Source organism: Centrocercus urophasianus, unplaced genomic scaffold, assembly GCF_019232065.1.
Source record: "Centrocercus urophasianus isolate 14NV4802_14NV808 unplaced genomic scaffold, USGS_Curo_1.0 seq_15, whole genome shotgun sequence".
Classification (NCBI taxonomy): Eukaryota; Metazoa; Chordata; class Aves; order Galliformes; family Phasianidae; genus Centrocercus; species Centrocercus urophasianus.
Window position 1 is genome coordinate 36,980,458 of NW_024884697.1, and position 25,075 is coordinate 37,005,532.

General features: G+C 36.3%; 1 protein-coding gene across 4 annotated transcripts in view; it reads left to right on the forward strand.

Annotated features, from left to right (window-relative positions):
* The window catches only part of NAV3 (neuron navigator 3), a 252,315-nt gene that overhangs the window by 204,412 nt on the left and 22,828 nt on the right, over positions 1 to 25,075 (forward strand). For 2 of the 4 annotated variants that reach the window (XM_042815979.1, XM_042815983.1), the window contains 9 exons: positions 2,104 to 2,145; positions 4,440 to 4,600; positions 6,045 to 6,233; positions 8,575 to 8,627; positions 12,820 to 12,843; positions 15,099 to 15,176; positions 20,410 to 20,493; positions 22,084 to 22,195; positions 23,561 to 23,682. In XM_042815979.1, the coding sequence (XP_042671913.1) occupies positions 2,104 to 2,145; positions 4,440 to 4,600; positions 6,045 to 6,233; positions 8,575 to 8,627; positions 12,820 to 12,843; positions 15,099 to 15,176; positions 20,410 to 20,493; positions 22,084 to 22,195; positions 23,561 to 23,682 (865 nt within the window). The remainder of the gene's footprint in view (positions 1 to 2,103; positions 2,146 to 4,439; positions 4,601 to 6,044; positions 6,234 to 8,574; positions 8,628 to 12,819; positions 12,844 to 15,098; positions 15,177 to 20,409; positions 20,494 to 22,083; positions 22,196 to 23,560; positions 23,683 to 25,075) is intronic. The other 2 variants (XM_042815980.1, XM_042815984.1) reach the window with 1 other exon arrangement.

The window sequence follows — 25,075 nt, forward strand, 5'->3', positions numbered from 1 at the left end:
CATGGCAAAGAAAGACATCAGGAAGAGTGGCAAATTCTCAGCCTCATTTAATAGTGGTGTGTGGCTCCTATTTCTTTTGAGCCAGAAACAGATTTCTATGAATGCAATGCTTCTTTTGGGAAAGGAAGGACTTTTTGTTCATATCTTTAAAGGAATTTAGGGCACTCGGTTGAGACTGGAGTTGTCTTCAAAGGGGATCTCTGGATATTGCAGTTCAGTTCCATTTACAAGAAGTTTAGTTTCTGTACCAGTAACATACCCAGCTTTTTGGGGAGACAGTGTTTTCAGATACTAAAAACATATGGCCACTTATGGGTTTGAAAAAATAACTACATAGTACCCTGGTTAATATTTTCATGTAACTAACTAAAATCTAGGATTGCCTTTGTAAATTTTAGTATCTTAAAAAGGAAAATGAATGTTTTATACATTCACTAGTATGCAATTGCAGTAATTCCATACTTTTGTTTAGGAATATTCACCTCAATTTCATTTGGGCATGTGAATTCGAAAGTTTTTCAGCAGAACGCTATGGTACTCTTACCTGTGTACATGGCTTGTTTAAATACACAACTTTGGATTGATTTAAAGGAGGAATGACTGATTAGATAATGTGATATAGATTATTGTTAAATATATAGGACTTCAAACTAAAGAAATATTAGAAAATATAACCTTTTTTAACGTATTTGAAATCTTTGTGGGAGCTGTTTATGTTATGATCATGTTTATTTGTTTTGAGATTTAGAGATGCATAAAGATACATGAAGGAATATCAAGGTCTCATTCCTGTTTGTAGAGAACTAAAAAATACAGGAATCATGCATTCATAATGATGTTCTGTTTCTACCAGTTATTATTCATTCCTGTTAGTTACTTCAGGAGCAAAATGCTGAAAATTAAGTCTTCTCTCTGTCAGAGCTATTGTCACCCGGACCACTAGGCCAGTACTGACATCCTGCTAAGTTCCTTCAGTTTGCTGACTCCCCATGCAAGTGAGGCCCTGATTAACTATGAAAATTGTTTGTAAGTGTTCCTTAAGCTGAAGGTGGTTTACTGCCATCAGACTGACCATAATGGTAACTCCAACAGTATTTTACTGCCTTTACCTACCTTGATGAAGATAGTGACATGAAAGTACCCAGCAGCCCTGATGCAATAGGAACTGACCTTTAGTAACACAGTGAGAGTCTTCTTAGACAGGAAGTATGGTCCTAAGTTAGCATTGCTCTCAGAGGTGTGATTGTGATATATAATACAGAAGCCTTCTTAAAGCCATTTCGTAATTTAATCCACATGGTGAGACTACATTATGCTCTTAAGGGAAAAAGCATTGCCATATTTAATTGATGATAACAAGCTCAAGTTCAGCCCACACTAGTCAGGGACTGATCTTCTAAGTCTCTTTGAGGAAATGCCCAAACTGCACTCTGTTTGAAGGAAGGATAGTGAGTGCCCTTGCAGACAGCTCTGTAATGGTGATGGAGATTGAATTAGGAAAATGCCAGCCATAGATCTCTGATAACCAGCCACCCTGCGATTTTTATGCATGAATGTGGAATAGCGTTGTCGCAGTGCCACTCTTCATTGTCCACAACATGACTTAGCTATGTGAGCCCCATAGCAACAGAAAGCCAAAGGTCTGTATGTTTGGCACGTATTTCTTCAAGCTGAGCTGTCATTTGGCTTCTGGCAAGGCCATGCTGTCTCCTAGCAGGTGCCACAACCTTCATTTCTTTTGAAAAACCGTTGGTGCATCGTAGGAAACTGTGAAAAATAAAGATTCATACTGTGACCATATGATTCTTGCACAGATTGTGGGGTGAAGCTGTAAGAAGGATAGAAGTGATAGGGAAGGACTTCTTTATGACTTGGGCAGTCTCCAAATTACTATTGACCCAGCTCAGAGCTTGTCTATTTGGAAAATAAATGGTGACAGTACATGTTCTGTTGTCCCTTCCCACAAGTCAGGGATTTATTGTGAAAGATACATTAAAAACATTAACTGACCTTCTGTTTTGCACCCGTATCTGGACCTTTAAATCTGTAATTCTGAACAGTCATATTTCTATATGTCCTTAGGGATTTTTTTTGTTTTAACAGCATGCACCTTGACAGAAATACACTACCCAAAAAGGGATTAAGGTATATATATTTTGAGCATGACTGTTACTTCTCTGTTTTACTGTAATTTTTCCTACACTGTCTTTCCCTTTCTTTTTCCTCTTGTCCATCTTGTTCCCAACAGAGTTCTTTGTATTTAGATTCAAATCAAAACTCATAGATTTTAACAATGGATTTTGTCTTTCCAAGTCTGCCTCGTGCATACGTATCCCTTCTGGATATATCTTGGAAATTGAATAAAATTAAGAAGATTCCTTTTGAGATGATTCTTAAAGGATATTCAATCCTGGAGAAAGAGCAAAGTACCTTTGCAATTCAGTGGGACTAGTTGTTGAAAACATTGAGAAAAACAAAATTTAAGAGGTGGATCTGAACTTGAACTCTAAATGCAAACACTCATGCAATCTGAGTTGGAGGGTAAATCCAGAAAACACTAATTCTTTTCTCCAAGATTTGTAAGTATAAAATGATCCCTGCTCCAACTACTATTCTTGGTATGTACATGGCAATACTGAGTCCCATTCTGCTACTAATTCCCCACTAATTAGAGCCGTCTTCAACACAGAAAACAGAAGTCATCTGCTTTCTTCTGTGCTCCATGTTTAAAAGAGGGAATCAGTAGTAATTTATCAGGCATGGCGCTTTATGGCCCTAGTCCAGCTAGTAGACTTGGCAAGCAAAGGTGTATATATACATACACACACAGAGACACTCTACAGCCTTCCAGTTGTTGAAACTATATGACTGAAATCTCATGAGTTCTTTATAAATAACAGTATTTTATTATTAAAGATTGTGCTAAAGTGTTGTCAGTAGTTAGCACCTTCTGCTCTTCTGCGCTACCCTCTCCTTAAAAGTATTTAATCAAATTTCCCATTATCCCAAAACAATCACTTTGGATTGAGAGAGAATGGAAAAGGTGGAGCATATGAAAAAGGCATAAAGGGGACCCTGAAAGGGTACAATGGAATGATGAGGTTTGTGGCTGACAGATTGTAATGGTGGCTGAAAGCTGAAAGTGAAATGGAGAAACAACTTATAGGCATGCAAGCCTGATCAGTTATCCTAGAAGAAATGTCAGATTGATTCAATGTGCAGAGATCTCAGACCAAAACCCAGATCCTGAATTCTCATTTTACCATCTTTCTGATCTGATAACCATTGGGTAACTCTTCTATACCACATTTAGAAGCAAAGATCATAGCCATTTTTTGAAAGAAGAAAGGAGGTAAATATTTAATCAGAACAAGATGTTCTAATGCCTTAAAATATTGCACAAAACCCCAAGCACAACATGGGAACTTGCATGTTCATTCAATCTGCTTTCTAAGCAGAAATACTCCTGCCTCACAGGCCTGAGGCCAGAATATCAAAAGCCCTTTCAGCTCTGCTGTTTGGGGAGCACTGATGGCTCATGACAGTGGTGAAGAACATGCTCATTTTTAAGCAGGCGACTGTGCTGAGTGAAGCAAACTATTGCAGACAATGCTGAAATCAATCTCTTGGTTAAGATCCGCTCTGCCTGCACATTTTACTTTTTAACCGCTGCTGGAATTGCCTTTCTTCCAGTTCAGCTATAAAAGAGTGAAGCAATGAGTTACCATTACTCCTTCTTAGCCCATGTGGCAGTTGTGCATGTTTTATTGGATTGCTGTGGGAAGCAGTAGATGAATTGTTCGATTTCCGGACTTCTTTCTGAATAGTTTTTTCTGCTAATTGCCATTTTTTCCTGTCCCTTTCCCTCCCTGCAGTTTGGGGCGGGACACAGTGCCAAGTAGCATTCAGAGCAGCAGACCATGACTGTGAACATTAGTGGTTGTCATTACCAGTGCAATCTGCTTTTTCAGAACTGTTGATCTGTTTCATTCCTTTCATCTAATCAATTTCCCATGAGATATGGCAGGTGTCATTTTGTAAGCAGCTACTCACCTTTCTTGGCTTCTAGTTTGTCCATTGCCCATTCTAGACATGCAGCTCCCAAGCTTTTGCATCAACCTATACACTACATTTAACTTTGAAGTTCTTTCCTGTCAGCTGTTTTCTGTGGTTTATCGTTGTATTTCTTAAAATGAAGGGAATGCTATTTTGGGGAGGGGGGTGAAACAGAAGGGATTCTAAGCCTGGTGTTTTTTGTGTTGTAAGACAGTAAACATTACGTTGGTAAAATTCCTGATGGTAATCATTTGACTGACTAGACTTGATGCATTCTAAGGGTTTGGTTTTCTGTAACTGGAAAAGGCTTTTTATGACACATTCATTTCTTTCTAAACCACCACCTTGTCATTGTTTTGAGCTTGTCAGCTGTGGTTTTTCAGATATACTCCATCATCCCGGCAAACAAGTCAGGAAGAAGGCAAGGAGTGGCTACGCTCCCATTCCACTGGAGGCCTGCAGGACACTGGCAGTCAGTCCCCACTTGTTTCTCCTTCAGCTATGTCTACATCTGCGACTGGAAAATATCACTTTTCCAACCTGGGTAAATGCTATTTCCCTTCACTGTTTCTCCCATTTCAGAATAATGTCGTAATATCCAATTGTTCATATTTATTTTATTAAATTCAGTAATGTATTTAGATTGCTCTATCACCACATTTTGGTATTTCATTAATAAAGTGAAACAACATTTTTCATGGAGTAGATGAGGATACTTCTTATTTTGTTTACAAGAAAAAAGCAAAAATTTTCTGTGATTTGCCCAAGGAGAGGAAAATCGAAGGCAGAGCTGGAAATTTGCCTTTAGCTCAGAGCTGCTCGTCTTTTAGCCTATCTGAGACATTAGGATTCTTTCTAGTGAGTTTAGTGGATTTCATTCCAGATGCTAAACATTGTTTTTCTTCCCGTAAACAGGCTTGTTTTGAGACAGGTCTTTCTAGGCATTCCAGTGCATGTGTGGACCTACATACAGCTGCTTTGGACCCAATCAGTGTTCTATCCTTAATCCTTATAATATTACAGGATGTGAATCACACTTTAGGTTTATTTGATTACAGGTCAAGAGTTAGATTTAATTATTCTAGATATTTCTTTAAGTTAATATAGCTCAAATCTAGTTTAGTTAATAAATTTATTTATTCTTTAATGATTGATATAAAACCCTTTATTTTTACAGCACTAGACACAAACCTAGGTTCACAATGAGCTGTTGTATTTTAGATCCTTACTGTGGAATTTGCTGCAGCCGGTGAAGAATTTATACTTCTGTCACTCTGTCACAGCTTATGGCATTTGTAGGTTATAGTCACTCAAAAGCAATTTGATTGCCCTTAAAAATATTGGTCTTTATTACATATGGGGAAAAGAAGTTGAACAAACCCAATTTTGAAAATGAAATTGGATGCTGCCTAAGTAAACCACTACTTTGAATTTTTTCCATATACTTGCAGTAGTTGAAGACACAGTGCTCTTTAAGCAGTGATTTTCTCACTCTATCAGTTTTCTTCTTACTATTATCTTTCTTTCCTTTCGTAGTTCATAGTTCTTGCACTCACATCAGAGAGTAATAGGATCTGCTTAATTTATTTTGTTGATGTCCTTCTCTGTTTACTATTATCATAGCTCCACTGAATAACTGGTTTTCATAGCAAAACTTCAGGCACATCTTGAATGATCTAAAGCAATAGTTTGATTGGATTTGAATAGGCAGCTGCTTCTTTTAAGCAGTAAGTCAAAGTAAGCAAGTTTATTCAGACACCAGCATTAGTGTTACATGTGTTTTTCAGGAACACTCATGTAACTCCAGCTCCTTGGAAATCATCTTTTTCCCCTTTCCGTATAGCTTTGGATATTGGAATAAATGCATTTTGTTATTTTCTCAGCAGTGTAAAATCCACATAACCATGCTAGTCCCTAATTACAATTTTTTTAAGAACCAGAATTCAGTTAATGGAAATATACTTCATTAATAAAGCTTTGTATTCCAGTGAGTCCAACCAACCTGTCTCAGTTTAACCTTCCCGGACCCAGTATGATGCGTTCAAATAGCATCCCTGCACAAGATACTTCTTTTGATCTGTATGATGACTCCCAACTGTGTGGCAGTGCTACATCCCTAGAAGAGAGACCACGTGCAATTAGTCATTCGGGTTCATTCAGGGACAGCATGGAAGAAGGTAAGACTGAATTATTATTTGAATCACCGAATAGGCCCCAAAATCATCAATATTTCTTCTACAACATGAAAGCTTAAATAATTTTCTAATTATAAATAAATATAAACAAATATAAATAAATAACTATAGTTATTATTATAGTTATTATAAATAACTTTGTGTTCTTTTGAGCTGGACTGACAGTACTTCCTTACCCTACAGCACAGACAGATATTTCCCTAGTAATACAGAGTAATCATTCCTATATATGTACTTTACTTTTGGACCAGAAAATTTTAGGGAAAGGTAGCCATTCTTGGAAAATTATTTTTTTCTTTTTTGTATCCAAATTTGAAGTCTCTGAGCATATCTTAACTGTGATTTAATGTTTTCGTAGTCCTACTTCTGCATTTCCTTTTTTTTTTTTCTTTTTTAAATTCTAATACCACCATCTTGCTTTTCTAACTCTTCCATTTAATCTGACCTCTATTTAATCTAATTTCTTTTTGGAGATTAGTCTTTCTGGTCTCTTTAGTGCTATGCACAACACCTAGAATTTAAAGATTATTTGTTGGTTTTGTTTTGTTTTGTTGTCTTTTTTTTAACCACAGAGAATTTAACAAGTCGTGATTAAATGTGTGATAACATTTTCTTCTGCTTAACACTTCCATTAAATCTGATCATTTGCAGAATTCCCCTAAGTACAAAGTTCTCACATATTTTCATTTTAAAAATGTAAAATTTAATGGAGCTTCATTCTCGAACATCATCTCTCCTGTCTTGCTTACTGCTAAATGATAACAATACAAATGATCTTTATAACAAGAAAATTAAAAATTTTCCTCTGCCCCCAAAGCTCACAGTCAAGAAATAAAGAGGAGAAAAAGAAGTCCTGGGTGAAATAGCGGACAAATAACACTTTTACTTTTCTATTCATTCTTCTGCAATTTAGATGATGTGTCAGGAAGACATCTGGGTATGTAATACTAGCAGTAGGGTGCAGGACAGATTAAGCCGTGAGCTGTCAGTTCAAAGAGGATGGCTGACTGCATGGAAGCATATCTCATAATTCAAGGACAGAGGTGGCTATGCAGCCTTTGCTGAGGAAAGGGGGAATTGTCAAAGATAGTGGTGGACGAACAATAGAGAAAACAAGACAAACAGTTGTGCATTAAAAAGGAGGTATTAAAACTAGAATTTCAATAATCTGTCATCAGTGACTTTGATGAAAGCTTTTTCACTGTTCACGTCTCATATCCAGCTGGAGTGGATAACCGTGATCAACCTGAGTAAATAGAAGTGAATACTGTGCAGCAGTAATTAACAGCTTTAAGCAGTTCATGGTCATTAGAGAATCACGTTAAATTGTATTGTAGAAAGGACAAATGTCTTTTATTCAAGATAGCAGTTCTAAGGAAGGTTTTAGTGAAACAAGTCAGGTAATGGATAGAGCCACTGAGTGCAAGGACGGAAAGAAGCTTAGATAAGAGTTTAAAACCAGAGATTGGAAATCAGGGATAGACTGAAAGCAATAGGACATCAGTGATGACCATATCTTTGTAAATAATTACATAGCTACAAAATTGGATTTGAAGTCTATTCAGCTAATCCAAGCATTTTATATTGTCAGTTTGGTATGCAGGCACGTGCCAAATAGAGAGCTATTTAAGCAAAACAGTATATTGAGAACAGCAGAGCAGGAAAATTAAACACATTTCATGTGAAACAAAAATGAAAAGTATTAAAGAAATAAATGGTCTCCTGCAAAATTCCCTGTTAGAGTGTCTATTCTCAGGAGAGTCACCAGTAGCAGAAGGGGCTATTTTGTCACAATTAAGTTTTCACTTCCCATTTTCAGAGAGGTCAGGAAAAACTTGAGGTCAAGTCTTCCCATCTTCACTCAGTGCTTTTGAGACTGACTCTTCTGATGATTAGTGGAAGTATGTCACTACATCTTGCAGTAGCCCCTTCACAGAAACTACAAATGCCATAATGCACTGGTATGTGCTATGCTGGAGGGAGAAACCAACTGAGAAGACCCTTAGAGTTCATCCTGGGGAATGAGAACTGGTTTGCTGAGAACAGTCTCTTATTAAAAATCAGTTTGCTCAGCTTTGGACAGGTACATAAACAACTCAATTTCTGGTTTCTACAAAGAGTGTACTTATAAGATGATTTGTTGTCAAAAAAAAAGAGAAAAAGAGAAAATATCAATAGCTTCTCTATACTGGTAACTCATAATAACTGTTCTTTGTGGAAAATTGGTTCTCATTTTAAAAAAGATGCATAGTAATTGAGTTTATTGAGTTATTGGGGGTGTTCTATGCTTGCAATATTTCATTATGTTTTCATTTTTTTAAAGTACATGGGTCCTCGTTATCACTTGTCTCCAGCACATCGTCTCTCTATTCTACGGTGAGTATTGACGTTTTAGAAAGTTCTGCCTGCCTCTGCTCTTCTTCATTTTTCATTACACTTTTAATAGTTTAAGGTTTAGAAGGATAAAGATTGCACTGGAATTAAGCAAGAAGATTTATTTTTAGTGTTGGTGTTACTGTTATGCTATTTTAAAATGCATTATTTCCATCTTTTTAAGTGATCGATATAAAACTGCTTAAAATCACCTACTGTATATTTTGAAAACTAGAAAGAAGGTAATAATCTAGAACTGTCACTTTGGGAGGGACTTTATGCTGTTGTAATTAATAATCTTGAATGGTTTAGACATTTTTCAAGCTCTTTTTCCAATTGTACAGTTTACAAAGTTGTTCTGTCCTGTTACTGTTTGAGGTGTACTTTAAAAAAACAAAATTGCTTCAAAATAAGGGAGACAGAATTTTCAGTTTAAATTTCTATTGATCTGTGTTGAAAATGACAATATTATTTCCAATGATAAGAGCATCTTTAAAAACTCATTAGTCTTAGTTAATTAGATTATTAGATTATGTAATGTTAATCGTATTCTCCTGTCTCAAGCAGAAGCTATTTTCTATTTTACTATTGTTTTAGTATTTTTTTTAATTTCTTCTGCATAATTTGTTCCTCCAGTATTCTACTAACAAGAAATCATCCATATGGGAGGAGTTAAACAAGTTTCTCCATTCCCTTGCTAATACAAAACAGCTGCTTTGCAACTTATTTGCAAACCGCAATTACATGCTGTAGTTGCACCTGTTTTGTACAATGCATTCATGAACAGTCTCCTCCTCACCACATTTTCAGGTGTTGAGTAGTGTTCCACTGCCCTGGAACAACATGGGTTCCTGTGCCCTAGGCTAGCCCTAGTTCTAGCCTGGGAATATCCAGCCCCTGTTGGCTGATGGAGCTGTACCTCTTGTACAGCTGGTAGCACTTGTCTCAATACTTAACTTGTGTTAGCCTGGAAAGTGGGATGCGTCTATGCACAGAATAATCTAACAGCCTAACACTAACAGTTAAACCTCATGGTTTAACTGGTAATTTTCCTGTAAAACCAACTTTAACTTCCTTATCTAACATAATGCTGTAAGCCAGTGAAATAGCTTCTGAAAACTTCTGGCTGTAAATTCACATTGCAGCTAAGCCCTGCTCCTTAAATCTTGGATTATGTAGACAGAATAATAGAAGTTACAGAAAAATCTGAAAAGGGCAAGGAAAGAATTAGTATGCTAAAATTACTAGAGTTGAGCTCCAGGGATGGTTTTGATTAGAATTTCTCCTACTTGATCCCTTTGATCCTGTGAAAAATGTAAGCATTTTCAGAAATTAATCAAGAAATGAGGAAGAAGCAGAGTGGAAAGATGGAAGATAGACAATCAGTATAAAATCATCTGGAAGTATAAGAGCCATGATTCATTTTTCAGTGATACCCACAGTGCCCCATTGCCTCCAGAAAGGGATAGCTTCACAGAATTATATTCCATGTAACTCATTTTCAGTTATTACTAGATTCAAGGAGGATACAAGAGCTGGGTGCTCTGCCTTACTTTTGCAGGCCGAAATCACTCAGTGTGAACTCCAAAGCAGCTACCTTTCCATAAACGTAGCAGTAAAAGTCATTTATCAGACTTTAAGCATTGCCTTAAGCCTTGATGCTTCAGATAAAGTATGCAATAAATATCAAGATCTTTACATACTTTTAACAGAGGACAGCTGGAAAGCTTGAACATGCTCTCAGAAGATTGTCTCTTTGAAAATTAGAATATGAGATTCAGAAGAGATGCTTCATGATTTGCTATTATTGCAATGAATAAATCCAGTGAGACAGATCTTCTAGTATTTTCTATATGTATTGGCTTTCTGGGTTTGCATTTGAGTTTTCAGAACTTGCTTGAATAAACTGGGAATCTAGCTTGTTGAGATATACTTTACAGATTAAAACTTTTTGTTTCACAGAAAAGTATACCATGTGGGTGGATATAGTAGACTCTAGGGTTGAAACACTGATCCCATTTTGACAGTGAGTACATCTAGCTTTCCAAGAGGCTGAAGAAAGATGTGTGATAGTGTAAATTATGATAGGTTGTCTCCAGTTTTAATCTCCTGCTCAGTAGGTGAGACACCGCAATTTGCACATATTTAGTTAATTGCTCTATTTCTCCCACTGCCTCTTCAGCGGCACTTGGAATCCCCAGAATTCATTAGCTGTGCTAAGCCAAGCTTAAAGGAGATGAGTAAGGATATGTCATTTGTATGTTAATATTCTAAGACTACAAAAAAAAAGTAAAAGATTACATTTCAAGGATGAGATGCATGGATGCAATAGAGAAATACAGGAACAATACTGCTTCCATTTAGAGCAGAGTTTTGAAGTTGTGAGCCTATGACTGAGAACTAGATTACATGATGTCAGCATGAATTCCTAACTGAAAACTGCACACTTCTATGTGGGTTTCAGATCTTATTTTATAAGTTATAAAACACCCAGAACCCCTTTTCTCTTTCATCTACTCCTTCCACTCTCCATTGAAGATGACTTGTGGCATCTGCCTCTATGACTTCTGAGAGAAAGCCAAAACTTCCTTGTATGCTGAGGGAGCCATCTGCTAGCAACATGCAGCACTTTTCTTGTCAGTGGGACCACAGTGATCTGAGGTCACTGGCAGTTCCAGCAAAAGATCACCAAACCTGATTTTTTGTTTTCTTTTCTTGGCACGGTAAACTTTCTTGTCTTTCTTGATCCTCTAATGGCTTTTCATGCATGACATGTTTGAAGTAACAATAATGGGAATAGATTTTCAAAATTTTCTGTAGGCAGATCCTGTTTTTGTGAGCGTAAATCAGAAAGCCAATGTCAGGATGTGTCACATCAGTGCTGACAAATAGAACAATCACTACTCTAAATCATTCCCATGTGGTGATGTAGGTATTACAGTCATTTCAGCTAAGTGTTGCACAGGGAAATATCATAGCATCTCAGCCTTTTTATTGGCAATTAACACAAAGACAGGTACTGAAAAAGGACTATTCTAAGTCTTTTACTCACCAACATTAGGTAAGGAAAGAAAATGGTTCTATAATCAGGTAACAAAATTCTAGTGACACGAAAGTTGTGCTTTCTAGAACCTCAAAGACAAACAAGCAAACAATAAAAAAGGTACTACCTGACATCTGGGAAATTTCCTAGGAATGCTTACCTTGAGTTTTCCTACACTTTTTTAGTTTTTTTTTACATCTAATTCTTCTATCTGTGTTTGTTTTACTCTTCCACCTAACATCAGACTGTTTCTCTGAAGTTCAGCTACCTCAGATCATGGGGTGCATTGATTTCCAGTGCACTCATTTTGTGTTACAGAATAGCTTCTTCTCTCATGTTACGTCTTTACTTTCCATTAGAATCCCACTGAAGTGAGATCTTTCTGTCTGCCAAATGCCTCCTAAATTAATCCACTCCCCTGCTTACAAATTCAATGACTTTCATCTTAGCAGACATTCAAAGGTATGCTTTGTAATGACTTAGTTGCTTAGCTTGTTGAAAAAGGCTGCTAAATAAATAAGAAGCTTGGCATCATTATATGATGTAATACATAAAAATGTGGAAAAGACCTAGAATTATTAAGTATTATTAATAAATGTAAGCTAAAACTTTAACATGCTTTGATATACTTTAATATTCTGTATGGAAGAAATTACCTTAAACTACAAGGAGCCCTCTCCCCCCACCTTATCCTGTATATGTTTTACTGGTACGCTGCCAACTTTTCTTAGCAGGGATTAGTCTGTTAGGATTATTGCACAGTATACAGTTAAGCAACTACAGTTACAGGAGCCATAATATTCATTATGGTATAAAAGTTCATGTGTGGAGATTTAGGTACGTTCATTGACAGCATAGCAAGTTTTCTTTCCTTTGTTAGAAATGTAGCTGCAGTTTACAATTCTGTTACCGTTCCTCCTCTACCCCTGGTTTCATCTTGTCAGTATGCTGGAAAACTCTTTGGGTTTTCAGCTGGAGCCGTTCCAAGTAAGTTAAAAAGAATTCCATTTACTGTTTTTACTGCATATCTCCATTAAAAGTAAGGGATCTGTGAAGCTATTCATTTCACTTTAGAGTAGCTGGTGTTTATTTTCTATCACCTCAATTATGTCGCTCTTGTTTCTAAACCATTTCTTCTTCGTTTTCTTCCAGGCAGAAGAAAAGGCACATTCAGAGGTAAGAACGCTTCTTCATCTTTGTAATTGTGTATTTGTTTGGTATTTCTTAGAAAGGTATTGTTTATCTAAACTAAAAGTATGATCCGCTGCACTAAAAGGTGTTTTCTGAGCATTGTGCTGAAGGATTCCTGGCTGAGGTTCTGGAAAGGTAAAAAAAAAATCAGTAAGAATCAGGCTGCTGAGCAGAAGAGTTGTAATACATCTGATCTCATACTTAAAACCACTCCATACTGGGTCTAAGGGACTATGCAGTTCAAGGTAACTCCGTGTACTTCACCAGAAAAAGACTTAAAATGTTCACTTTGAACTTCCATCGCTTACACTTTGCTGCATGTTAAATTTCCAAAACTGACCATTTTGATGAATTTCGGAGAAATGCAGATGGATTGCAGATATAAATCAAACCTGACATGGAAAACAGCTTCTTTCTCCTCACAGTACATTAGAACGAGTGACAAGAATGAGTCAGCAGCTGAATACAATTATAGTCTTTCTTCATGCAAAGTTCTGTCGTATTGAAAGGGCACCAAGGAATAGCAGCAATAAGCTGCAGCACCAAGGGGTGCATGTCCACTTCCCAGAGCTGCATGTCTCCAGACTGCATTTATTCTGCTCTTGCTTTTTACTATTCTGATCAGGCAAAAAGTAAAAAAAAAAAAATATATATATACAACAACAAAAAAAAGATACTTTGGGAAGATTGAACAAATAAACGTATTTGTCCTTGATTACTGCACTATTTTTCAGTATTGAGAAAATACTTGAGATTTTCCTTGAGATTTTCTAAGCTCCTTTGTCTGACAGTTAAATCAAACGCGTTGAAAAGATGCATCACAGCTCAGTAGAGTAAATGACAATTCCCTGTTTCATTTCCCTTCATAAAGGGCTGTATATAGTGGTGTAACAACATTTATGAAGCTTTCTTAGTATCTAGATATGCCCTGTGAGATCTGCATTTCTGTAATCAGAGGATTCTTACTCAGGAAGCTCGAATTATTGCTACTGAAAACCAAAGACAGTTCTTGGGAAAAGAAAAGGAGAAGGCCAGAATGGAAAACAGCTCAAAAATATCTTTTATTCTGAGCCAGTGCAAATTATTTAATTACTTTTGTATCATTGGCATACAGAAGCTTGTTTACCTTTAAAGCATGTACAGTATTCCCTGTTGATTTTCACAGGAATCATAAAGTTAAAATATAGCAGTAGTCCTTACAGTGAAAGTATTAGTATGAGAATGTCATGGGCTCTGTTTGCTAGGATGTCTGTAGACATTTTACTTCTCTAGTTTGCAGTAATTCCTTTTATGTCTGAATGTGAAAGGGGTTCAAAGGGAAACTTTATGCTGTGCTTAAGTTCAGTGAAATGCCTGGAGTCTCTATAAGATCTCAAGTCGAGTCAAATGCTCTTAAAATGATGTGCAGATTTCATGCTTGCTATCTAGCCTTTTTCAGCTTTTATTAAGGATTATGTTTCTTGTAAAAAGGATACAGGAGCTTTGAATGTAGTTTATTTCTACATCAGCATGTATATTTAAAGCTACATTATTTTTTTTTTGTGAGCTGACCAGAGATTTTTTGGAGAAAAAAAAAAAAAAAGATAAGATTTAGAAAAGTTAAAGGTTGCATATTTGAATCAAATGTCATGCAGGAACTATAGTGTTAGAGTGAAAATACATATATATATATAGCCACATCGCACCTAACTTTAGACATCTATGAAATAAAGTTCTGTGTCAGAGGTTGCCATTGAAGCCTTCTTCATAACGGACAGTGGAGGAGTATCTTTTGGCACTTTATTTTACATCTAATGCAGACATTCAACACGTAATTGCATTACACAGCTAACTTCTGGCAAGGTGAATCTTTGCAAATTTGTATTGCATAATTTCAGGCCTCAAAGAGTCAAACACTAAAGATATGTTTGAAGTCTACACAGTTTGGTAAAAAGAAAATATGTTGTTTGCATGTGCAAACAGGGAACTGTACATATGAAGTAATGAAGTATTTGCTCACTTGTGCTCCTTAACTGCAATCCTAGCAGGTGTATTGCTTAAGTGGAAGAAAATTTTTGGAGTAGCATTAATTGCTTACTTTTATTAATCTGTATTTCTTCACAGTTTTGAGATTAAAATTAAAAGTTAAGGTACTGTTTAACACAGTGATCACACATTAGTGATCTCTTAAGAAAAGCGTCAAGAAAAATTCAACTGAAGTCAATTGCTGAAATACTAATGGTAGCCTTTTTTCCATCTAGCAAATTCAGAAACTACGGAGAGAGCTTGTTGCATCACAGGAAAAAGTTGCTACTCTTACATCTCAACTTTCTGCAAATGTAAGTATTTCTGCCCCTGCTGAAAAATACTGTCAAATAGGTTAATAACTACTATTCAATTCAGGTTCCGAGATGTGATCTAGGATACTTTTACTATTGATTTATCTTGGTGTTTTTAAAATGAATTGTTTCATTCACATCCACATCTCCTCACCTTCAGGCAGAAAAAAGTCTTACGGTCAAACACAGTGGATATGGAAATTAATGTTCTGAAAAGGGTAGTGGTTGTGATTTCTCTCTCTTTTTTTTTTTTTTTTTTTTTTCTGATGTTGTTACCTGTCCCTTAAGATGAAATTTGAAGTGTTAGATTTAGTGTCTGGCAATTTTAATTGGATTCTGCACAAGTAAGAGTGGGAGATTGATGCTTCATGACAGAAGTATCAATCCATTCTACTTAGATTGTTAAAAATCATTTTGAAATGTATAGAGACGGGCTCAATATGGACCAGGATAAATAAAATGCTGTGGCTTAACAGTAACATGAAATACTCTGTTCCATTATATGTCATCCAAACTACCAAAACTAAAGTTTATTAGAGATCTTGAGCCATAGTAAAATTTACATCAGCGTTGTTGGTATTAAACTGCCAACACCAGTATGCTGCTCCACTTCTTAAGTTGAAAAGAAACATTTTTTTCTGACATATAAAATGATACAAGCACGAAAAGAAAGAAACAAACAAAACGAAAAACAAAGAGCTGGGTAGAGAGGGGACAATCACTTTTGTCTCCCTGCTGGCCACCCCTTTTTTAATGCAGCCCAGGATACCATTGACCTTCTGAGCTGCAGGAGCACACTGCTGGCTCATGTTCATCTTTTTGTATGCTAGGAGGAAAACCCTGAAGTAAGGAGACACAACCAAGGAGAGGGCATGAATTGAAGATTTTGATAGAATTTATGATAGTTAAATTTCACAAAGATAAGCTCAGCATAATGCAGACAGATTTGAACAACATAACATAAAATTATACATAGAATTTACAAGCTTCAGTAACTATGCTGATATATAACCAATGAAGACTGGACATTTCATAGAAAGATCCCTGGTTTAACTTCCAATAGTTGATATGATAATTATCAGTTATCAGTTGATAATATGAGTTATTGAACATGTTATCAGAAAATAATGCCAGATAGGGAACGTGAGCTGCAGTCCTGTCTGGCTACTATGGCTTCAGATGATATTAGCAGACAGTTACTGAACAATCTGTTTTATGGTGATTTTTAAATGCAATTCAGGATATGTATTTGAGAATTCATTGCCAGTATGTCCATCCAGTTTTTTGGGGCTCCTTCTATTATGTATTTTTGAAGTAAAATTTTAATCTTCATCTCTGCCAGGCTGGACAATTCTTCATTTGCCTGAGAGCAACAAACTGAAGCCAACAATGAGAGATCTCATTTCATTTCAGGCTGGAATTTTTTGTTATCCTTTCCCTTTGTAGAACTGAGCAAAAAAAAAAAAAGAAAAAGTCTTTCAGCCATTTCATAACCATCCTCTTTGTGTGTTTTTTCCCTTGCTTTGCTACAAAAGACACTTCGTAGTGCAAGTGTCATGAAAGGACCATCAGAATGAATTTTGACCTGTTTGGTCAAGCCTTTTCTTCATTTACGATTTTATACCAGAATCTGACCATTTGGAAGTTAAAGCATTTCTTAGGCATTTGGGAACCTCTGATGAGACTTTACTTACTCGTTTTCATTTATTATTCAGGCACTGTTGGACTCGAGTACTATGCTTGATTTCAGCTGTTTATTTCATTTGATTAACCCCAAAGTGTTTTGCCTGCATGTGATTAAATCCATGCCAGGCCCAGCTGTTATTTGGATGCTTAATTTACTTTTTTTTTTATATATATATTCTGGCTTTTCCCTGATGTCTCTTTCAATGTTGCTGAAGGGCAAATCTCAGTGCTAATTAAGAAAGAGCTGTTTTCAGTGCTGAAAGTGTTCAGCCAGCAGACTTCCTATGAGACTAATCAGCTCAAATTCCAGCAAGCAGCTTGTTTGGAGAGCCTTTGATCACTGCTTTTTATACTGTATGAAGCTGAAGGATGTATGCATACCCATTGTAGTAGAGTCTGGATGCCACTGGAAAGTGGAGGGGTTTCGCTGGCTAATGCTTGTTTGGCCAGTCCTGCGACCAAACAAGAAGACAATAGCTAGTAGTGAAGAAGAAAGGTCAGCAGTCATTACTTGCAGCCAACCAGACCCCAGCACCCTCTCACAACTCCTCCCATTCAGTTGTGTCAAGTGGTAGGACATTTATTTATTTACCTTTATTTTACAAGCCTGGACTCAACAGGTCAAATGGGAATGTGCATCAGCAAAGTCTTTAGATATGCCAGGGGTCTGTTCAAGATAGCCGTACGTCTAAGAGCTGAGGTAGTTGGGGCTTGGGAAATGCTGTATATCAAATCTGTTATCTTCACATTGTAGCATATATCTCCTTGAGCGTGTGTCTCTGACTTTCCAATGGGAATTTCAGCTATAAGCAGAAGTCAAAGTTAGTTGATATTTGTCGGATCTAGAGATTAAGAGCTGTATATTGTTTATGTATCTAAGATGCATATCATAATAAAGCTGGACATTTTGCTGGAACAAATAGGTATCCCCAAGACGCCTGAATAAATACATATTTGCTACTGTGGGGGAAAATAGCACAGTTCATTACAAAATAGACACCTTGTATAGGTGTCATATATCCTTCTATCCTTCATAGGATAGTGTTCTTTTGTAATAAACATTTAAAATAATGGCCAGTGTGATTGAAGTTTTTTCATGACTAGTTTTCAGTCGATGGACCTTTGAATTATTAGCAAATCAAGACCTGTAGTCTGAAATCACCTGGGGAAGATCCATTATTATCTTAATCTAATTGCATTTAGAATGCAAAAATCACAGTGTGCTACTCTGAGGTAACGTACACTATCACTGGGTAAATTTTACTAAGAATTCGTAATTGTGACATGGCTGTCATTCTCTAGAAACTGTCAGACAATAACTTCATAGTTTCAATGACCTTTAATGACAGTTTCAATGATGCTCTTTGTTAATTGTACTTTATTCGTGTAAAGTATAAGCTGAGGTTGTATCTATGGAATAGGAAATTACTTTGCACAAGCATGCATGATTAGGTACCGAAGGACTGCAGTTATCCCAATACAATTATGAGAAATCAGAAATAGCAATGCATAATTGAGCAAATGATTTCTCTTTTCAAACCTTAAATACCCATTTTTATTTTCGTAGTAAAGCAGACCCGTGGGTCATCAGCAGAACTACAGATTTTGTTATGAGGCAGTGAACAGAAAGCCCCTTTAGGTTCCTGTTAAACACATGTAGAAAAGTCACATTGGCTGTAGCTCTTTTTTAGTGCATCTTCTTTGTCTCTGTGCTCTGGGACATTGCTCATCATCTTCAGGACACAAAGTTGGGAGGGAATGTTGAACTGCCAGAGGGCAGAAAGGCATTACAGAGGGACCTGGATAGACTGGATCAATGGGCCAATGCAAACTGTATGAGTTTCAATAGGGCCAACTGTCAGGTCCTGTGTTTTGGTCATGACAACCCCAGGCAACCCTACAGGCTTGGGGAGGAGTGGCTAGAAAGCTGCCTGAGGGACCTTGGTGTACTGATGGACAGTCAGCTGAACAGGAGCCAGCAGTGTGACCAGGTGCCAAGAAGGCCAATGGCATCCTGGCTTATATCAGGAATGGAGTGGTGAGCAGGACTAGGGAAGTCATCCTGCCCCTGTTGGGGCACTGGTGAGGCCTCACCTCGAGTACTGTGTTCAGTTTTGGGCACCTCAGTACAGAAAGGACATTGAGGTGCTGGAGCAGCTCAAGGAGAAAGGCAACAAGGCTTGTGAAAAGCTTGGAGAATGTGTCCTATGAGGAGAGACTGAAGGAACTGTTTAACAGTCCTTTTTGAACTATGTCTCTTTTTGTACATACTTGAGACTTTACTATCAGCTATGTTTGACAAATGTTAGCAACTCTTACAGAAGCATGCCAGTCTCTAGTGGGAAAATTTTCTAAGCAAAGTGTAAGTCTACTGCTGCATTAAAAGAAAGAAATTGTCATTCTTTAGGAATGAAGATGCTCAGTTAATCCATTTGTGGATATAAATTAGCTGTTTGTGAGTTATCTTCCTAAGTGTATTATAGTCCCTATGTTAGAAAACTTCACTTATTATCATTCTAGAGACAGAAAAGTGAAAGTAAGTATTTTCTTTTGCTTTAACTATTTGGTATTGTGAAAAGAGATTTGATTTTATGGAGTTTCATGAAAAGTGAATTCTCACTTGCTCTTTACTGTCAAAGATGGATTATCTTGTTGATTTTTTTATGACCACTTGCCCTTTTTTGCCTATGGAGCTCAATATAAATTGCAACCGCTAAAGAAGTGATGTATTATTTAGACATAGGTTAGAGGGTGAATAATGTTAGAAACAGAATGAAGCTTATTTTATTAAATCTTTGGTTCAGTTTCAATGTACTGCTCTTTGAGGAGCGGGAGTTACAGTTTTCAAGATTGTTTTTGATACGCCTTTTTGCACTTATAAATATCATGTTTATATTTTATGTAAGCTCTATATTAATTTCATAAATAAGGACACAAATACACACACACCCATACGTATATATTATCAGTATAAGAGAAAGAGATCAAGCAATGACCTTCTGTACAAAAAAACTGCAATATTTTTGATCCTTGGGATTCTACTGGAACGTTTTATTTGGAAGCCTAGAACTTTCCTTTTAAGATAAAGCACTTGAATTCTCTGTTGAATTGCTCAATAATTGAAAATAATCACTTGCGGACTTCTATTTGGAGCAGACTTCTGGTCAATATATCAGTAACTTCAGGCAGGACATTAAATCTATAATTCATTGCAGGCAGAGGTACTGAAGCTAAACTCCTTGGGAATTAGTGAAGCCCAAGGAACACTGGGCTCACTTGGCTGCTACACATAGCCAATTTGGTTCAGTCTGAGTTTAAAATTGATGCAAGAGGTTTGGAGAAGATAAACTTGGAGGGGGAAAGAGTGTTTAAAAAAAAAAAAAAGAAAGAAATAGATCTGGGAGAAAGCCCAAACTGGGAGTGCTGAGTTTTATGAAGTATTGTTTGTCCTGACAAAATGTATAGAGCATCCCACAATTTCTTTAAGTTTTACAATGCAAGTAAGACCCATTACCACAAGTAGTGATGTCTTCTGTTTCTTTCACAGGCTCACCTAGTAGCAGCTTTTGAAAAAAGCTTGGGAAATATGACTGGCCGTTTGCAAAGTCTTACAATGACAGCTGAGCAAAAGGTATGTTTACAAGAGAAGATGAGGAATGAGGAATGAAGTCGGCAGATTATATTACATTTTTGTTTAAAAAAAACTGAAGGGAAACAGAAACACAGGAACAGCTGTGTCAGCAAGGCAGACAGATCTTTTCTTAATGGCCATTGCGATCAAATCTTCATAAAGCTCCAGGAGAATTAAACTCTGCACATCAGGGTTATCCAGATAATATCACAGAATAGCTTGAAGATAAAATCTTTGCTTCCAGATTTTAATTAAATGTATGCATTTCTAGGATTAATCCATACTGAAAGATCCTGTAACAAATACCAGTCATAGCCCAGCCTAACAACTTTGTTAGAATGAGATCAGTGTGAGAAGGGAGGGACTCTAGGCAGAGAAAAATGCCTTCATTCATTGTAAATGCAGGTTGGGTTTGCCTATTCACTTAGAAACAGTTTTGGTTTTCCAAGTGCTGCTGTGGCTGTCAGGGAAGAAACAAGAACCTGGTAGCGAATAAATTTAATGTGAAGTTTTGTCCCCAGCTGAAGATTAGGGGGGTTCTTAGCACCTTCCAGTATTGAACTTTTATAACTGTCTTCTGCCCTTAGTAGAACACTATCCTACAAAGTAAGGGGCCTCAGTGAGCCAAACTCTGAAAGAAACTGTATGTCAGTAAACTGTTTCTCACCTCTAAAATCAGTGTACCTGTGTATAAAATAAAATTTTGCAGTCTGATTGAGGACCAACACATGAAACATTGCAGGATGCAATGTGAACTGGATAGAAAATTAAAATTTTTTAAAAAAGCAAAATTATTAAATAAACAAATAAAAAGATTTAGTTCAAATTAACTTCTTACAAAGTATAGTTTCCCTCAAATATTTTCTTTCCAGAAGAGATTAAAAACTTTGAAACAAATCATCTCATAAGCAAGCTTGTTCCACCTAAGATTTGTAACATCCCTTCTTTTCTTTTCCCTGCTGTTGAAATTAAATTCCTTTAATCTTCATTACATAAATAAGAGCTGGAGGGAGAGGTTTTAACAAATCAGTATAAAAAGCTGTTTTTTTAATTAAAATCAACTCTGCATTTCAGTACAGAACTTCCTGCACTGAAGTAATTTCACTTTAAATTACAAGACAGTCACTGTTAAACAGATTTTTATGAAATGGAATTATTTATTCATTTTTTAATATTACTGAAATCACACAAATTTAGATTGAGTTTCAGCCACTAAAGACTAGCCTCTAATTCTGAAAGATATAAAAGATACAATCCAAGTGGTTTTAATGCCTCTTGCCAATAAAGTTTTTGTCTTTTTCTTCACTTTATAAAAAGTATTCAACCAAGACTCCTTTTAGATCAAATTTTATATATAAAAAAGGATTTCTTCTCCTTAGGGATAACATGATCACACTGCATAGAAAAAAATACAAAATTATACATTGGTTTAATATTGTTAGAGAGATTCTACTTGAAATTTGTGCCATCCTTGTGTTCATCCTGGCAGTCTTATGGTACTTCAGTTTGATCATTCTTGTCACTTTTCTTGGCTTCGATAAATATTGTTCTTGTGCCATATATTTCCAGCTCTCATTTCCCTTCCCATAGGAATCTGAGCTTATAGAGCTACGGGAAACCATTGAAATGCTGAAAGCCCAAAATTCTGCTGCACAAGCTGCTATTCAAGGAGCTCTGAATGGACCTGATCACACCCACAAAGGTAGGCTTGTGTCACAATTAAAATAAACACACTTTCTCTTCAGGTAAAAAAAAAAAAAATGAAAAAATGAAAAAATTTTAAAGAAGGCTGATCACTACGTTCCTGTTGTTTTGGGGGCTCTGTTGCAAGGGCAAAGTTGTTCTGAAGCAAGTTGTAGGCATACTTGTGGTATTTCCATGGCTGGAAACCTTGCCTGTATCTCCTCTTTGCTGAAGAGTTCTGGGAACCTTGTCATCTCAGAACTGGGTGGCCAGGAATGGCCTGTCAAGAAATGTCAAGAGTTAAACCTGTTGCTGCAGTTTTATATTGAAGTAATCCCAAGGCGCCAGTGAAATCTTAAGGCAAAACTTTGTCATACTTTGGAAATCCAGCATAAGATGTAGCACTGCAACTTGTTTTAATCATTAAGAGACAGACAACAACTGGTCTATCTCTTCACAAGTTGCCAAAGCAGTGCAGAACGGGCATTTTAAACTCCAGATTCTGAATTAATTTGTCATGTGGTTGGCGGATGTTATGTGATAAATATGCACCTCACAGGTGTGTGCTGTTGAACAATAACAAAGTAATCACTTGCAGAAAAAAAAAAATAGTAGCATTGTTCATTTTTTAGAGCATCATTGATCTTTGCTTAAAGAGGTCATTATTTGGATGTTTGTCCTGAAATCATTCCATTGTATGAAATGCAACTTCTTGAAAGTAAAAAATAACTTAAAAAGTAATATGCTTTGGTATTAGTATGTTTTCCAAGAATATATTTCAGTGATTAAATTATAGATATTAGAAACTTTTAAGAAATTGAAACTCAAAAGTCTCACCCACCATTTTAGCAATCTCCAATTCTTATTCTGTTTCATTTGTTTTAAATGAACCTACCTGCTTATTTCTCTCATGGTATATTAGAAGGAATTCTGATTAGGCCACCTACAAGTTATATAGTGCCTATACTGCTCAGAGAAAAAATAAAAATTAAAAAAAAAAACCTGTAGCACATTTGATGACTTAAATAATCCATCTGTAGCAAAAGCTGCTTTGCAGTGAAGTTATGCCTGCATAGATTGCTGTTCATGGTCGTTGCCCTCACGCCTTCCCATCCAGAGAAGCACATACATATTCTGAATACATCCCCATTGACTCCCATTCGGTTTCTCACAGGCTGCAGTAAGTTGGATACAAGCCACAATAAGAATCAATGCCATTTATGTGCATTTAGGCTTCAGTTAAGGAGGGTGGTGCTGTATAAATACAAGAAAAATTACTTTGAAGTAGAGTCTATATCACCTTCTATTTCCTAGTTAGATGGCTTTCAATGTATTTCCTTTTTTTCTTTTTTCTTTCCTTTTTTGTTTTTTGTTTTTTTTTTAGATTTACGTATTAGGCGGCAACATTCTTCAGAAAGTGTTTCCAGCATCAACAGTGCGACAAGCCACTCCAGCATTGGCAGTGGTAATGATGCTGACTCCAAAAAAAAGAAAAAGAAAAACTGGGTAAGTGCCCAACGGTTCTAAACCTATCTTTTATCTACTATGTCATTTCCTATGCTGTATAGCATACTTGGCCCATTTTGTCTACAGTATTTGTGTTGGGCCAGACAGATGCAAAGCAATTCACTTGTGATACATACTGTGGCACTACTAGCAAACTAAAAATTGTTGAATACTAATGGAGATTCATTTGCATAAGTCAGGATAATTAAAAAAATATATTAATAATAAAAACTGGAAATGACCTTAAAATATGTTGTGACCTAAAATATACATGGACCATGTTGAAATCCCACTTAATTTTTCTTCAGTAAGAGTTTGACTTAAAAATTTGACTCAAATACGTTATCTAGCTGTGAAGGGTGTTGAAATCTGTTAAGAATTATCATATAAAATCAGTATGGTTTTTAAAGAAAGTAAGATACTTCCCCACAGGAACACACAAATACCACATGGTACTAAGGATTTTATCAAATATTTTCAATTAATAATCAGAAAATATGTTTTTGTTGCTCTAGAAGTATTACCTGCGTAAACATTTGTTTTAAAGTACTGATCAGCCTTCATTCCCTTGATTTGTAATTCCACACTCTTTCATGTTTCTGCAAGGTGAACTCTAGAGGAAGTGAGGTGAATATGTACCATGGAAAATTTGGCATGCATCTATAAAGAACCCTATCTTGGCATGATTGCTATTTATTTTGGCAGTAGGCTTTTATACCTCCTAAAAACAGATTATCTTGTTTGTCTTCTCAGTTTCTCTTCATTCATTTTAATCTCAAAGTTTAGACTCTAGAAAGGGGGAGTGTAGCCAAAATCCATTTCTTTCTTGTTAGATTTCATGATCTGAAAAATAGAAAAATACTTAAGCAATGTTTCTCTGGTCAGTGGTCACACTCCCCAATTACATCATGAAAATAAAATGTTTGAGTACCTCATTTTTTATGTAGAGGTTTGTCATTGAGTTTTATACAATTTTAAATCAGAACAATTTCCTGAAAATAAATAAATAAAGCAACATATTTCTCCTAAGATGATCGATTTCTGTACTTAGATGAAGGTATCAATAATGGGCTAGTTACAATTCAATGTAAACAAAACTGTTCTCATCTCGGCTCCTGAAATAAATGGCTCTTTGGCTATTCTGTCCCTTTTCAATACCAGCAAAGCTTCTAGAGCAAAAATGCAATGCTTGTATATTCAGAGATCTTACTGTTCTAAAGGAAACGGCAGCACAGAGTAGATACTTTTCAGCTAACGTTCTTCTTCACAGTTCAAAAAGGAAATCTTACATCCCAACTTAAGTCTTCTCGTTCGTGGTCCAAATCATAGCATTGAAATGGTTTGACCGTTCAAATTTTAGTCAATTGGCAAACCTAATAAATTGGACTTATCT